Genomic DNA, 13856 nt, shown 5'->3' with positions numbered 1-13856 from the left:
ACCCTAACCCGAGTCCTAACCCTAACCCTAACCCTAACCCTAACCCGAGTCCTAACCCTAACCCTAACCCTAACCCGAGTCCTAACCCGAGTCCTAACCCTAACCCTAACCCGAGTCCTAACCCTAACCCGAGTCCTAACCCGAGTCCTAACCCGAGTCCTAACCCGAGTCCTAACCCGAGTCCTAACCCGAGTCCTAACCCGAGTCCTAACCCCTAACCCGAGTCCTAACCCGAGTCCTAACCCGAGTCCTAACCCGAGTCCTAACCCGAGTCCTAACCCGAGTCCTAACCCGAGTCCTAACCCCTAACCCTAACCCTAACCCGAGTCCTAACCCGAGTCCTAACCCGAGTCCTAACCCGAGTCCTAACCCGAGTCCTAACCCGAGTCCTAACCCTAACCCGAGTCCTAACCCTAACCCTAACCCTAACCCGAGTCCTAACCCTAACCCGAGTCCTAACCCTAACCCTAACCCGAGTCCTAACCCTAACCCTAACCCGAGTCCTAACCCGAGTCCTAACCCGAGTCCTAACCCGAGTCCTAACCCGAGTCCTAACCCGAGTCCTAACCCGAGTCCTAACCCGAGTCCTAACCCTAACCCGAGTCCTAACCCTAACCCTAACCCGAGTCCTAACCCGAGTCCTAACCCTAACCCGAGTCCTAACCCGAGTCCTAACCCTAACCCGAGTCCTAACCCTAACCCTAACCCTAACCCGAGTCCTAACCCGAGTCCTAACCCTAACCCGAGTCCTAACCCGAGTCCTAACCCTAACCCGAGTCCTAACCCTAACCCGAGTCCTAACCCGAGTCCTAACCCGAGTCCTAACCCGAGTCCTAACCCTAACCCTAACCCGAGTCCTAACCCTAACCCTAACCCGAGTCCTAACCCGAGTCCTAACCCGAGTCCTAACCCGAGTCCTAACCCTAACCCTAACCCGAGTCCTAACCCTAACCCGAGTCCTAACCCTAACCCTAACCCTAACCCGAGTCCTAACCCTAACCCGAGTCCTAACCCTAACCCGAGTCCTAACCCTAACCCGAGTCCTAACCCTAACCCGAGTCCTAACCCTAACCCTAACCCGAGTCCTAACCCTAACCCTAACCCGAGTCCTAACCCTAACCCGAGTCCTAACCCTAACCCTAACCCGAGTCCTAACCCTAACCCGAGTCCTAACCCTAACCCTAACCCGAGTCCTAACCCTAACCCTAACCCGAGTCCTAACCCTAACCCTAACCCGAGTCCTAACCCTAACCCTAACCCGAGTCCTAACCCTAACCCGAGTCCTAACCCTAACCCGAGTCCTAACCCTAACCCTAACCCGAGTCCTAACCCTAACCCGAGTCCTAACCCTAACCCGAGTCCTAACCCGAGTCCTAACCCGAGTCCTAACCCTAACCCGAGTCCTAACCCTAACCCTAACCCGAGTCCTAACCCTAACCCGAGTCCTAACCCGAGTCCTAACCCTAACCCTAACCCTACCGAGTCCTAACCCTAACCCTAACCCGAGTCCTAACCCTAACCCGAGTCCTAACCCTAACCCGAGTCCTAACCCGAGTCCTAACCCTAGCCCTCCCTGTGTGAAAGCTGTTTCTCAATACAAGCCTCGCTAGCATCAGCTAGCCGTTAGCTTTCGCTAATGTAGCTAGTGTCTAAGTTAACTGTTGTCATGGTGATGTCTGCCGTACCTGTTAATGTATCACACCATATAACTCTGAATACAATATGACACAATTCAACTATAGCAAACGAAAAATCAGTTCAATCTTACCTGTGTGGAGTCAGACAGCTCCGAGGAGACAGACAGGCTGGAGGCGGAGTACTTCAAGTGTCAGCGTCAACTCCTTTTGTTGTCTTTCCCGCCATTCACAAGGGGTGCATGCCAAAGCTCTTCATTTTCGTTTCCTCGCTCCTCGCTTGAACCGGAAGTTGTTCTGGTGCGCAATCTTGAAGACCGTCCCAAAGCTGTTATTTGTGCATCGAGGAGCGAGGAGCGAGGATCGAGGAGGCTTGCCGGAGGAGCTATGAGCGAGGATACACTAGTGTATCCTCCACGGAAGTCTTTTACCGACCGACACGCCCCCTTATTGGATATCAGTTACTGATTGGACGCTGCTGCTGATAGACACGCCCCCTTATTGGATATCAGTTACTGATTGGACGCTGCTGCTGATAGACACGCCCCCTTATTGGATATCAGTTACTGATTGGACGCTGCTGCTGATAGACACGCCCCCTTATTGGATATCAGTCACTGATTGGACGCTGCTGCCGATCAGACTGATCTGATAACTTTACCTCTCAACATCACTGGAGTTTTATACCGGAGTGAAAACAGATCACAGATTAAACGTGTTATAGTTTAGTTGTCTTCTGATTCACCATCTAGTTATAATCTGTGTTAACTGATGCTCTGAGCAGCAGCAGAAGGACCTGCAGGATCTCTGCTTCACACACCGTCAGTGAAGCAGCCTGACAGTCAGAGGGGTTTATAACACCTGATGAACTGACTTAAAATCACTTTCTGCATTTATTAGAATGATGTGTCTTTTCATGATCTGTTATTTCCCCCGTTAACTTTTATTAATGATTCTATTAAAGTCAGAGAGAGAAGGAGAGTCTGTCTGTCAGCAACAAACACCTTTTACATCATTTATCCTCATTCAGTCACATGAGGCTGATGATTCCTGAACGTCTGGTTTGATATGAATTACATCATTTACATTTTCCCTTTAGCCTAATAAATAATGTCCAGTGTTCAAAAAACACCACAGTCATATTCTGAGTTATTAAATAATTAACTCACAATCAGAATATCAATAACTACAGACGCTAATAATGAATCAATAATATAAAGAGCACTTGTCTTTGTTAGTATTAGATCAGTTCAGACACAAACAGCTGTTAGAGCTGACTGACAGCTGATCCAGATGTGATCCAGATGTGATCAGCTGCTGCTGTCATCAGAAACGATGTTCCATTGCTCTTAAAGCGGCTTTCCTCGTTTCCTCTCTCCTCGCATGGTTTCCTCGTTTCCTCTCTCCTCGCATGGTTTCCTCGTTTCCTCTCTCCTCGCATGGTTTCCTCGTTTCCTCTCTCCTCGCATGGTTTCCTTGCGTCTCTCCATGCTTCCCTGGTGGGAGGGACTAAGACGCAAGTGAGGGAAACAGGGATGCAATTAAGAGCTTTGGCATGTACCCATCCCGTCTGTGTTCACAACTGAGAGATTTGAGTATTATGAACTCACTTAAGGGATTTGACGCCAACAAAAAGTCCGGTTTGCTGGACTGACTTATATTTTGGACTCAAATGTTAATAATGTATATTTCAAAGTCTTAACAACTTGAAACGCTTTTTTAAGCCAACAAATACAAGTTCTAGTTTTTACAGTGCAGTAGCCTGCCCTGATTCCTCTCAGCACTGTGTGACTGAGCCCGTCTCCTCCCAGTCCAGCTGCTCTCTCTCCTCCAGACGAACCAGTCAGACCAGTCACACCACACCACACCAGACATGGCAGCCGATCAGCCCGGGGCAACACTTGAGGAAACTGAGCAAGTTCATTCATCAGATTTGGGTTTGTTTGAGGATCACGGTGGTAATATCCCGAAGAGACATGCCCGGGTTACCGTGAAGTACAACCGGAAGGAGCTGCAGAGGCGGCTGGACGTGGAGAAGTGGATTGACGAGAGTCTGGACCGGCTGTACTCGGGTCAGGTGGGTGGATGAGAGACAAACTGCTTCCTAAAATATATACTGTATTATATCATAAGACAATAATGCTTATCAAAAGATTGTGTCCACATTAAAGGTGTAACTCTCTACAGTCAACTATGAGGTGATGAGAAGCTTTAAATATAAAGTTATTATATTTTAAAGACTGATATGAAGACACACTGAGAGGACAGTCGGTCCTCCTCTGGTGATCTATGAGGTGATGAGAAGCTTTAAATATAAAGTTATTATATTTGAAGAAGACTGTGATATGAAGACACACTGAGGACAGTCGGTCCTCCTCTGGTGATCTATGAGGTGATGAGAAGCTTTAAATATAAAGTTATTATATTTTAAAGAAGACTGATATGAAGACACACTGAGGACACAGTCGGTCCTCCTCTGGTGATCTATGAGGTGATGAGAAGCTTTAAATATAAAGTTATTATATTTGAAGAAGACTGATATGAAGACACACTGAGGACACAGTCGGTCCTCCTCTGGTGATCTATGAGGTGATGAGAAGCTTTAAATATAAAGTTATTATATTTTAAAGAAGACTGATATGAAGACACACTGAGGACAGTCGGTCCTCCTCTGGTGATCTATGAGGTGATGAGAAGCTTTAAATATAAAGTTATTATATCTGAAGAAGACTGTGATATGAAGACACACTGAGGACACAGTCGGTCCTCCTCTGGTGATCTATGAGGTGATGAGAAACTTTAAATATAAAGTTATTATATCTGAAGAAGACTGATATGAAGACACACTGAGGACACAGTCGGTCCTCCTCTGGTGATCTATGAGGTGATGAGAAACTTTAAATATAAAGTTATTATATCTGAAGAAGACTGATATGAAGACACACTGAGGACACAGTCGGTCCTCCTCTGGTGATCTATGAGGTGATGAGAAGCTTTAAATATAAAGTTATTATATTTGAAGAAGACTGTGATATGAAGACACACTGAGGACACAGTCGGTCCTCCTCTGGTGATCTATGAGGTGATGAGTGCAGAGGAGAGGTGGGGCAGCCTGCTTCTCCTTACAAGGCTAAGCATCCTGTAGATGTGAGGTCCACGGTCGTCCCTTCTCACAGACCTCTAGCTTTCTTGGTGCTTACCTTACATGGGCAACCGAGAGAGGGATGAAGGATGTGAAAAAAAGGAAGAAGGGAGGGTTACGGAGGAGGGAAGGCGCTGTTGTATAGTTGGTCCCAGGAGGAGGCAAACACTGCACATCTGGCTGCTGACGGGAGCTCGGGGTCTCTCATGAGGACACATGGCTGGAGAGGAAAGCACATTTTTGGACAAAAAATGCAGGATTATGTTGTGAAAGCCAAATATGTTCATTGTGAGGAAAGAGAAGTCACATAATCTAAAATGAGATAAGTCAGAGAGCCAATGGCATATTCACACAAAACATTGATTTTAATATTAAAGGAGAGAATGGTCCTATTGGAGATTGTTGATATGATTTAAAGGGGACATATTAGCTCATTATCAGGTTCATACTTGTATTTTGGTTAGGGTTAGGGTAGTTAGGGGTTGGTTAGGGTTTGGTTTCTACAGAACACGTTTACATAATTTAATGTTCAAAAAACACTTTATTTTTTTCCTCCTGAGTGTCTGAATATCGCTGTATTCACCGTCTGTCTGAAACGCTGCGTTTTAGCTCCTGTCTCTTTAAGAGCCCCCCCGTCCTCCCGATAAAGCCCAGTCTGCTCTGATTGGCTAGAGAGAAAATATAGTGCACCTTTGCGAAGGTAGTTCTTAAGCTGTGGATGGAGATATTCAGATGGGGGTGGGGGGGCGGTATATTCTAGTGTACGGAGGACGGAACCTGCCAAAATAAAAAATAAATAAACAAATAAATAAATCATTAAATGTAGAAAGAAATAATATTAAAAATAAGTGTAGCCATTGATTAATTAATAAAATATGACAAATTGATATTTCTATTTTAATTTGCTTTTTTATTTGTTTATCTTTGTATTAATACCCCCCTTTAATGTTTCCTTTTATTTATTTATGTATTTATTTGTATTATTTTTTAAATTTTTATTTATTTATTTTTATTTTATTTTTTATTTTTTATTTATTTGTATTTATTTTTAAATGTATGTATTTATTTATTTATTTCTGCATTTATTTATTTCTGCACGCTTTTCCCATTTGCCTTTCACCCCTTATTTATTTCCCCAAACTTATTTATTTATGTATTCTTTTCATTTCTTTTTACATTTCTTTATGCATTTCTGCCTCATTATGCAAACGGAGTTGGTGATTTAATGACATATTTATTTATTTATTGAGTCATTTATTTATTCATTATTTTTATTTTGGCAGGTTCCGTCCTCTGTACTAATGATTATAATAATTATTCTTGTATTAGTTTTTCAGGTGAGAAGGAGCTGCCTGTAGAGTTGTAGTGTGTAGAGATGAAGCTGCTAGAGTCCTGTATGTGTCAGTGCGGTGGTGTGGACGGGCGGATGGGTCTGACCCCGTCACCCAGCTCAGCTGGTACAATGACTGTTTGTTCAAACAGAGCAAGTATTATGTGAACATTGTTAGTATTCAGCCTCCAGAGCCTAAACATGCAAGTGATGGATGTGTGAATGTGTGAGGCGTTGGATGTTAGACATGATTTCTCCTCGCCCTACAGTCAGGTACCTAAAGAACTTTTTAGTTTTTCATCTTCACAAGTACATTGAGGTTCCCTGGAATCAATTAATGCTGCTTGAACTGTTCCTTTAAATATACAGACTTTAGTTTTAAAGGAACAGTGTGCAGTGATTAGGAGGATCTACTGGCAGAAATAGAATATAATATTAATACATGTGTTTTCTTTAGTGCATAATACCCTGAGAATAAGAATTGCTGTGTTTTCATGCATCAATTTATGGGGATCTTAATAAATACTAGGGCTGGCAATAAATTGAAATATTTAATCATAATTAATTGCAAATTAATCACACATTTTTTATATGTAAAAATGTAAGCAAAAAAAATTTAAAAAGCAAAAATACGCTGTGCGACACACAGAACATCTAGATCATGTGTTTTGTGTCCTTGTGTTTCCATCAGGGAGGTGATGTGCCAGAGGAGGTGAACATCGATGACCTGATCGACCTGCCTAACGATGAGGAGCGAGTCAGAAAGTTACAGGTAACATGACCTGTGTATATATCTATATCTATATCCATAGATATAGATATAGATATATAAGAGGGCGCTGGTTATATCAATTATACAGCATCGTTAATTCATGATTAGAGAATTTCTTTACCAAGATGAACTGATTTTATTCACTCCAATAGACGTGTCTGAAAGAGTTAATATCGTTATACAGTAATCTCAGTAATCTCAGTACTCTCAGTAATCTCAGTAATCTCAGTACTCTCAGTAATCTCAGTACTCTCAGTACTCTCAGTACTCTCAGTAATCTCAGTAATCTCAGTACTCTCAGTACTCTCAGTACTCTCAGTAATCTCAGTACTCTCAGTAATCTTAGTACTCTCAGTACTCTCAGTACTCTCAGTACTCTCAGTAATCTCAGTACACTCAGTAATCTCAGTACTCTCAGTACTCTCAGTACTCTCAGTACTCTCAGTACTCTCAGTACTCAGTAATCTCAGTAATCTCAGTACTCTCAGTAATCTCAGTACTCTCAGTAATCTCAGTACTCTCAGTACTCTCAGTAATCTCAGTACTCTCAGTACTCAGTAATCTCAGTACTCTCAGTACTCTCAGTACTCTCAGTAATCTCAGTACTCTCAGTACTCCCAGTACTCTCAGTAATCTCAGTACTCTCAGTACTCTCAGTACTCTCAGTACTCTCAGTAATCTCAGTACTCTCAGTACTCTCAGTAATCTCAGTACTCTCACTACTCTCAGTACTCTCAGTACTCTCAGTACTCTCAGTACTCTCAGTACTCTCAGTACTCTCAGTAATCTCAGTAATCTCAGTACTCTCAGTACTCTCAGTACTCTCAGTAATCTCAGTACTCTCAGTACTCTCAGTAATCTCAGTACTCTCAGTACTCTCAGTAATCTCAGTACTCTCAGTAATCTCAGTACTCTCAGTACTCTCAGTAATCTCAGTACTCCCAGTACTCTCAGTACTCTCAGTACTCCCAGTACTCTCAGTAATCTCAGTACTCTCAGTACTCTCAGTACTCTCAGTAATCTCAGTACTCTCAGTACTCTCAGTACTCTCAGTAATCTCAGTACTCTCAGTACTCTCAGTACTCCCAGTACTCCCAGTAATCTCAGTACTCTCAGTACTCTCAGTAATCTCAGTACTCTCAGTAATCTCAGTACTCTCAGTACTCTCAGTAATCTCAGTACTCTCAGTACTCTCAGTACTCTCAGTACTCTCAGTAATCTCAGTACTCTCAGTACTCTCAGTAATCTCAGTAATCTCAGTACTCTCAGTACTCTCAGTACTCTCAGTACTCTCAGTAATCTCAGTACTCTCAGTAATCTCAGTACTCTCAGTACTCTCAGTACTCTCAGTAATCTCAGTAATCTCAGTACTCTCAGTACTCTCAGTACTCTCAGTACTCTCAGTACTACTGAGAGATTTTATGGTAGAATATTGAAAATGAATATATTTTTATGTGGCTGGTTTGTTTCAACATAATCTCTCTATTCTTTGACAGGAGCTTCTTCGAAAGTGCAGTAACAACACAGAGGTATGTTTTAACATGACCCACCCAGGGTTAGTATGCATATGTACAGTAAACCTACATGCACACACATACACATACACACACACACACTGGTCACATGCACCAAAACTGAAGCTGCAGCTTCTGACTCCTCGCCCCACCGTCACCCGACACGCCTCAACAATGGCTTTCTGTGCTCTCTTGCCTTTTTCTTTCTATCTGAAGCACAAAGAGTCTTTCTGGACGGAGGCGTCGGCCTCACTGAGGTCGGTCTGCTGGTCACTGATGCAAACTCAGGCAAAAGAGCAGGGAGGGAGGGAGGGCGGGTCAGTGGAGCTGCTGCTCTCCTTACTCGCACTCTGGTGTGGAGCGTCATTAAAGATACACTCACATGTCCATAATGTAAAGTGAAGCCGTTTTTGCTTGCTGTGATCATTCCTCCTGTTTAAACTGGACCAAACCTTCCTAACATGCCTCCGTTGGTAACGGTTACAAGATTCACAGTCCTTCTTCTGTGCTAAAATATTTCCCTGAAGTCAATATGAGGCTTAACAGTCTGTGTCGTCAAATTAAAGCTGCAGTAGGCAGAATATTTTTGGCATCATTGGTCAAAACATCCCATAATAACCTTTCAGCATGTTGTAATTCAAGTGTTCTGAGCGGAAACTAGACTTTCAAGCTTTAGAACATCTAGCCCGTGACTGAGACTTTGACCTTATTTTACCATCAGATAAACTCTGGATTTCATCCCCCCCCCGTCTCATTCCCTGGTTAGAAGGCTGGTATGAGAAGGAGGAAGTATTACAGCAAGTAAAGTTTCACATAAACAAACAGAGCTGTCTGCAGCTTTAATGGCTTTCCAAGAGATATGCCACTTCCTGTTGTACGCAGGCATGAACACACTCAAACTAAACAGAGGGGGAGATAGCTGTCTCTAAAAAACTTCCACTGCTTCAGGGAGATTTTGACACGGCAGCTCCTCAAACCTCACACAGAACCGCCGAGACTAGAATGAGTTTTACCACTGCTGACTGATGTCTGTAACAAACACACATGAATCTAGAGTCAGAGAAGTGTTTACGGTCAGTGTTTATTAGAGACCGGGGCTGTCTGTTTATCCCTCCTCTACTTGTACTGTTGCCATAACACACCATATCTGGACATCAGGCCGTAGGAGCTGAGACTCAGCTTTATACAGAGGAAGCAGCTGATCCAAATATGATGCTCAAAAAAGTCTGATTTTCTGGCATGTGCATTGAGATCACAGTCTGGTGACTTTTTTATGACTTATTTGTTCTTAAAAAAAGCTCATGAGCAACACATTTACACCCCAACACATTAACAGTAGACAGAGTTGAAGCGTTCAGGTCATCCTCCTCCCAGGACCCTGCAGCCTTTCTCCATCTATACAGATACAGACACAGATATCCTCCTCCAGGGACCCTGCAGCCTTTCTCCATCTATACAGATACAGATACAGATATCCTCCTCCAGGGACCCTGCAGCCTTTCTCCATCTATACAGATACAGATATCCTCCTCCAGGGACCCTGCAGCCTTTCTCCATCTATACAGATACAGATACAGATATCCTCCTCCAGGGACCCTGCAGCCTTTCTCCATCTATACAGATACAGATACAGATATCCTCCTCCAGGGACCCTGCAGCCTTTCTCCATCTATACAGATACAGATATCCTCCTCCAGGGACCCTGCAGCCTTTCTCCATCTATACAGATACAGACACAGATATCCTCCTCCAGGGACCCTGCAGCCTTTCTCCATCTATACAGATACAGATATCCTCCTCCAGGGACCCTGCAGCCTTTCTCCATCTGTACAGATACAGATACAGATATCCTCCTCCAGGGACCCTGCAGCCTTTCTCCATCTATACAGATACAGACACAGATATCCTCCTCCAGGGACCCTGCAGCCTTTCTCCATCTATACAGATACAGATACAGATATCCTCCTCCAGGGACCCTGCAGCCTTTCTCCATCTATACAGATACAGATATCCTCCTCCAGGGACCCTGCAGCCTTTCTCCATCTATACAGATACAGACACAGATATCCTCCTCCAGGGACCCTGCAGCCTTTCTCCATCTATACAGATACAGACACAGATATCCTCCTCCAGGGACCCTGCAGCCTTTCTCCATCTATACAGATACAGATACAGATATCCTCCTCCAGGGACCCTGCAGCCTTTCTCCATCTATACAGATACAGACACAGATATCCTCCTCCAGGGACCCTGCAGCCTTTCTCCATCTATACAGATACAGATATCCTCCTCCAGGGACCCTGCAGCCTTTCTCCATCTATGGACATAAGAACACTCAAAACAGTCAACAGAAAGGGGCGGGGGGGGATGACTAAACAAGCAAGTAAAGCTTCTTCACTCCTAGTTTTTGTTAGTTTAATGTTCTGATCAGATATCTGATATGGATAATTTATACTTTTAGTCATTTAAAGTCACTATGAGGAACTGATGATCTTGGCGGTCCCATGTGGACTACAGCGGTAGTGTTTCCGAGCACCAGAGTCCCTTTAGAAAAATCTCTCATTTTACTGCAGCAGGGTCTGACAGTCTGTCCCGTGCAGTTCTGGTTATGGTTCTCCCATGCCTCCCTCCCCTCCAGCGGGCCCAGCAGTACGGCCTCTAGCAGCGTGATGTCGTTGTTGGTCTTGACCAGCGGAGCAGCGAGGAACTGCTCCTGGTTGGAGCATCCGCTGCTGCCGGGCGCAGGCGCGGATGTTGCACCATCCTCCATTTAAAGATGAGCTCCACCCTCCCCTTAAAGATGAGCTCCATCCTCCCCCTAAAGATGAGCTCCATCCTCCCCTTAAAGATGAGCTCCATCCTCCCCTTAAAGATGAGCTCCACCCTCCCCCTAAAGATGAGCTCCATCCTCCCCTTAAAGATGAGCTCCACCCTCCCCTTAAAGATGAGCTCCATCCTCCCCATAAAGATGAGCTCCATCCTCCCCCTAGAGATGAGCTCCATCCTCCCCTTAAAGATGAGCTCCACCCTCCCTTAACGATGAGCTCCAATCCTCCCCCCATCTCCCCATAAAGGATGAGCTCCATCCTCCCCATAAAGATTAGCTCCATCCTCCCCCTTAAAGATGAGCTCCACCCTCCCCCTAAAGATGAGCTCCTCCTCCCCATAAAGATGAGCTCCATCCTCCCCTAGAGATGAGCTCATCCTCCCCATAAAGATGAGCTCCAATCCTCCCCTTAAAGATGAGCTCCATCCTCCCCATAAAGATGAGCTCCATCCTCCCCATAGAAGATGAGCTCCATCCTCCCCTGAAAGAGTGAGCTCGACCTCCCCTTAAAGATGAGCTCCATCCTCTCCATAAAGATGAGCTCCATCCTCCCCATAAAGATGAGCTCCATCCTCCCCTTAAAGATGAGCTCCACCCTCCCCTTAAAGATGAGCTCCATCCTCCCCCTAGAGATGAGCTCCATCCTCCCCTTAAAGATGAGCTCCACCCTCCCCTTAAAGATGAGCTCCATCCTCCCCTTAAAGATGAGCTCCATCCTCCCCTTAAAGATGAGCTCCACCCTCCCCTTAAAGATGAGCTCCATCCTCCCCATAAAGATGAGCTCCATCCTCCCCCTAGAGATGAGCTCCATCCTCCCCATAAAGATGAGCTCCATCCTCCCCTTAAAGATGAGCTCCATCCTCCCCATAAAGATGAGCTCCATCCTCCCCATAAAGATGAGCTCCATCCTCCCCTTAAAGATGAGCTCCACCCTCCCCTTAAAGATGAGCTCCATCCTCCCCCTAGAGATGAGCTCCATCCTCCCCTTAAAGATGAGCTCCACCCTCCCCTTAAAGATGAGCTCCACCCTCCCCTTAAAGATGAGCTCCATCCTCCCCCTAAAGATGAGCTCCATCCTCCCCTTAAAGATGAGCTCCACCCTCCCCTTAAAGATGAGCTCCATCCTCCCCTTAAAGGTGAGCTCCATCCTCCCCCTAAAGATGAGCTCCATCTTCCCCTTAAAGATGAGCTCCATCCTCCTCTTAAAGGTGAGCTCCATCCTCCCCTTAAAGATGAGCTCCATCCTCCCCCTAAAGATGAGCTCCATCCTCCCCCTAAAGATGAGCTCCATCCTCCTCTTAAAGGTGAGCTCCATCCTCCCCCTAAAGATGAGCTCCATCCTCCCCTTAAAGGTGAGCTCCATCCTCCCCCTAAAGATGAGCTCCATCCTCCCCTTAAAGGTGAGCTCCATCCTCCCCCTAAAGATGAGCTCCATCCTCCCCTTAAAGATGAGCTCCATCCTCCTCTTAAAGGTGAGCTCCATCCTCCCCCTAAAGATGAGCTCCATCCTCCAAACCTAACCCTAACCCACTGCAGCCCTGTTCATGTTGAACTGGACATTTAGCAGTATTATATTAGATAAGCTATTACTTACTTACATTGTAAAATAACAGATTGTGGTTGTACTGACCTGTTGGACCACCTGCTGTGGGTGCTCTGCTCCTCCTCCTCCTCCTCAGACCTTCATCAGAGAGCTGGTGGTGAAGCTGGAGGGAGTTCAGAAGCAGGACGAGCTGCAGAGCGAAGGCATCGAGCATCCCATCATCTGCAACAGCCACTACCGCCATGAGCCCTACCACTTTAACAACCCACAGCAACAGCATCAGTCCCACCACGCCCGAGGCCAGAACCAGACCCTCTGACGACCCCCCCACCTCCCCCAACCAAGACACACACTGCACACGCTGTCATGACATGACAACAACACGGCAGTTCTATTGGCCCGTGGAAGGCAAAGAAGGAGAAAATCTACCCTAATACTCACTAATTAAGACTTTATATCATGTGGAGTCTCTGCTGGTTGCCTGGTAACCTCACATCGATGACAAGACTCCAGGAGGTCACTGCTCCAGGCCAAGAAATAGTCCAGCACAAAAAACAAAAGAAAAATAAAGACAAGAAATAGTCCAGCACAAAAAAATAAAATAAAATAAATGAAAAAATAGTCTGGCACAAAAAAAAAAAAAAATAAAGATTTGGTATGGCACAAAAAAAAAAAAATAGTCCAGCACAAAAAAAGAAAAAAAATAGTCTGGCACAAAAATATAAATAAATAAAAAAATAGTCCGGCACAAAAAGAAGAGAAGAAATAATCCGGCACACAATATCAAACTATTCCTTTAACCACTTTAACCACTAAAGAAACAGCTGTTTGAGACACATCTCATGGGTGGACAGCTGGCCGAGGATAAAACATGAAATAGAAATAAAAGGGCTTCACTCTCGAGATGCACAAAGCACAAATAGTCAGTAATCATACAGGAAGATATACATCATAGAAATATACAATTTTCCACTCAGTATTCCCAAAAGACCTTTTATTAACACCAAAACCTGTCGCTCACTTCTACTCGACTGGAAGAAGCTCTCATCATCATCATCACTGTCTCTATGTACACAGAAGCTGCATCTCATTTC

The 13856-nt window shown here is 44.8% G+C and overlaps 1 protein-coding gene across 1 annotated transcript; it reads left to right on the top strand.

The window, feature by feature from the left end:
* Window positions 1–3216: 3216 nt before the first annotated feature.
* On the top strand, window positions 3217–13403 carry ppp1r14aa (protein phosphatase 1, regulatory (inhibitor) subunit 14Aa). Its single transcript, XM_037763192.1, has 4 exons — window positions 3217–3711; window positions 6798–6878; window positions 8375–8407; window positions 12899–13403. Exons 1-4 carry the CDS (start codon window positions 3508–3510, stop codon window positions 13079–13081), a joined length of 501 nt encoding a protein of 166 aa, XP_037619120.1. The 5' UTR covers window positions 3217–3507; the 3' UTR covers window positions 13082–13403.
* The last annotated feature ends 453 nt before the right edge of the window (window positions 13404–13856 follow it).

The sequence above is a fragment of the Sebastes umbrosus genome, unplaced genomic scaffold, assembly GCF_015220745.1.
Source record: "Sebastes umbrosus isolate fSebUmb1 unplaced genomic scaffold, fSebUmb1.pri scaffold_196_arrow_ctg1, whole genome shotgun sequence".
NCBI classification, from domain to species: Eukaryota; Metazoa; Chordata; class Actinopteri; order Perciformes; family Sebastidae; genus Sebastes; species Sebastes umbrosus.
Note: the sequence above shows the minus strand (reverse complement) of the source record. Positions and strands in the feature narration are given on the sequence as shown.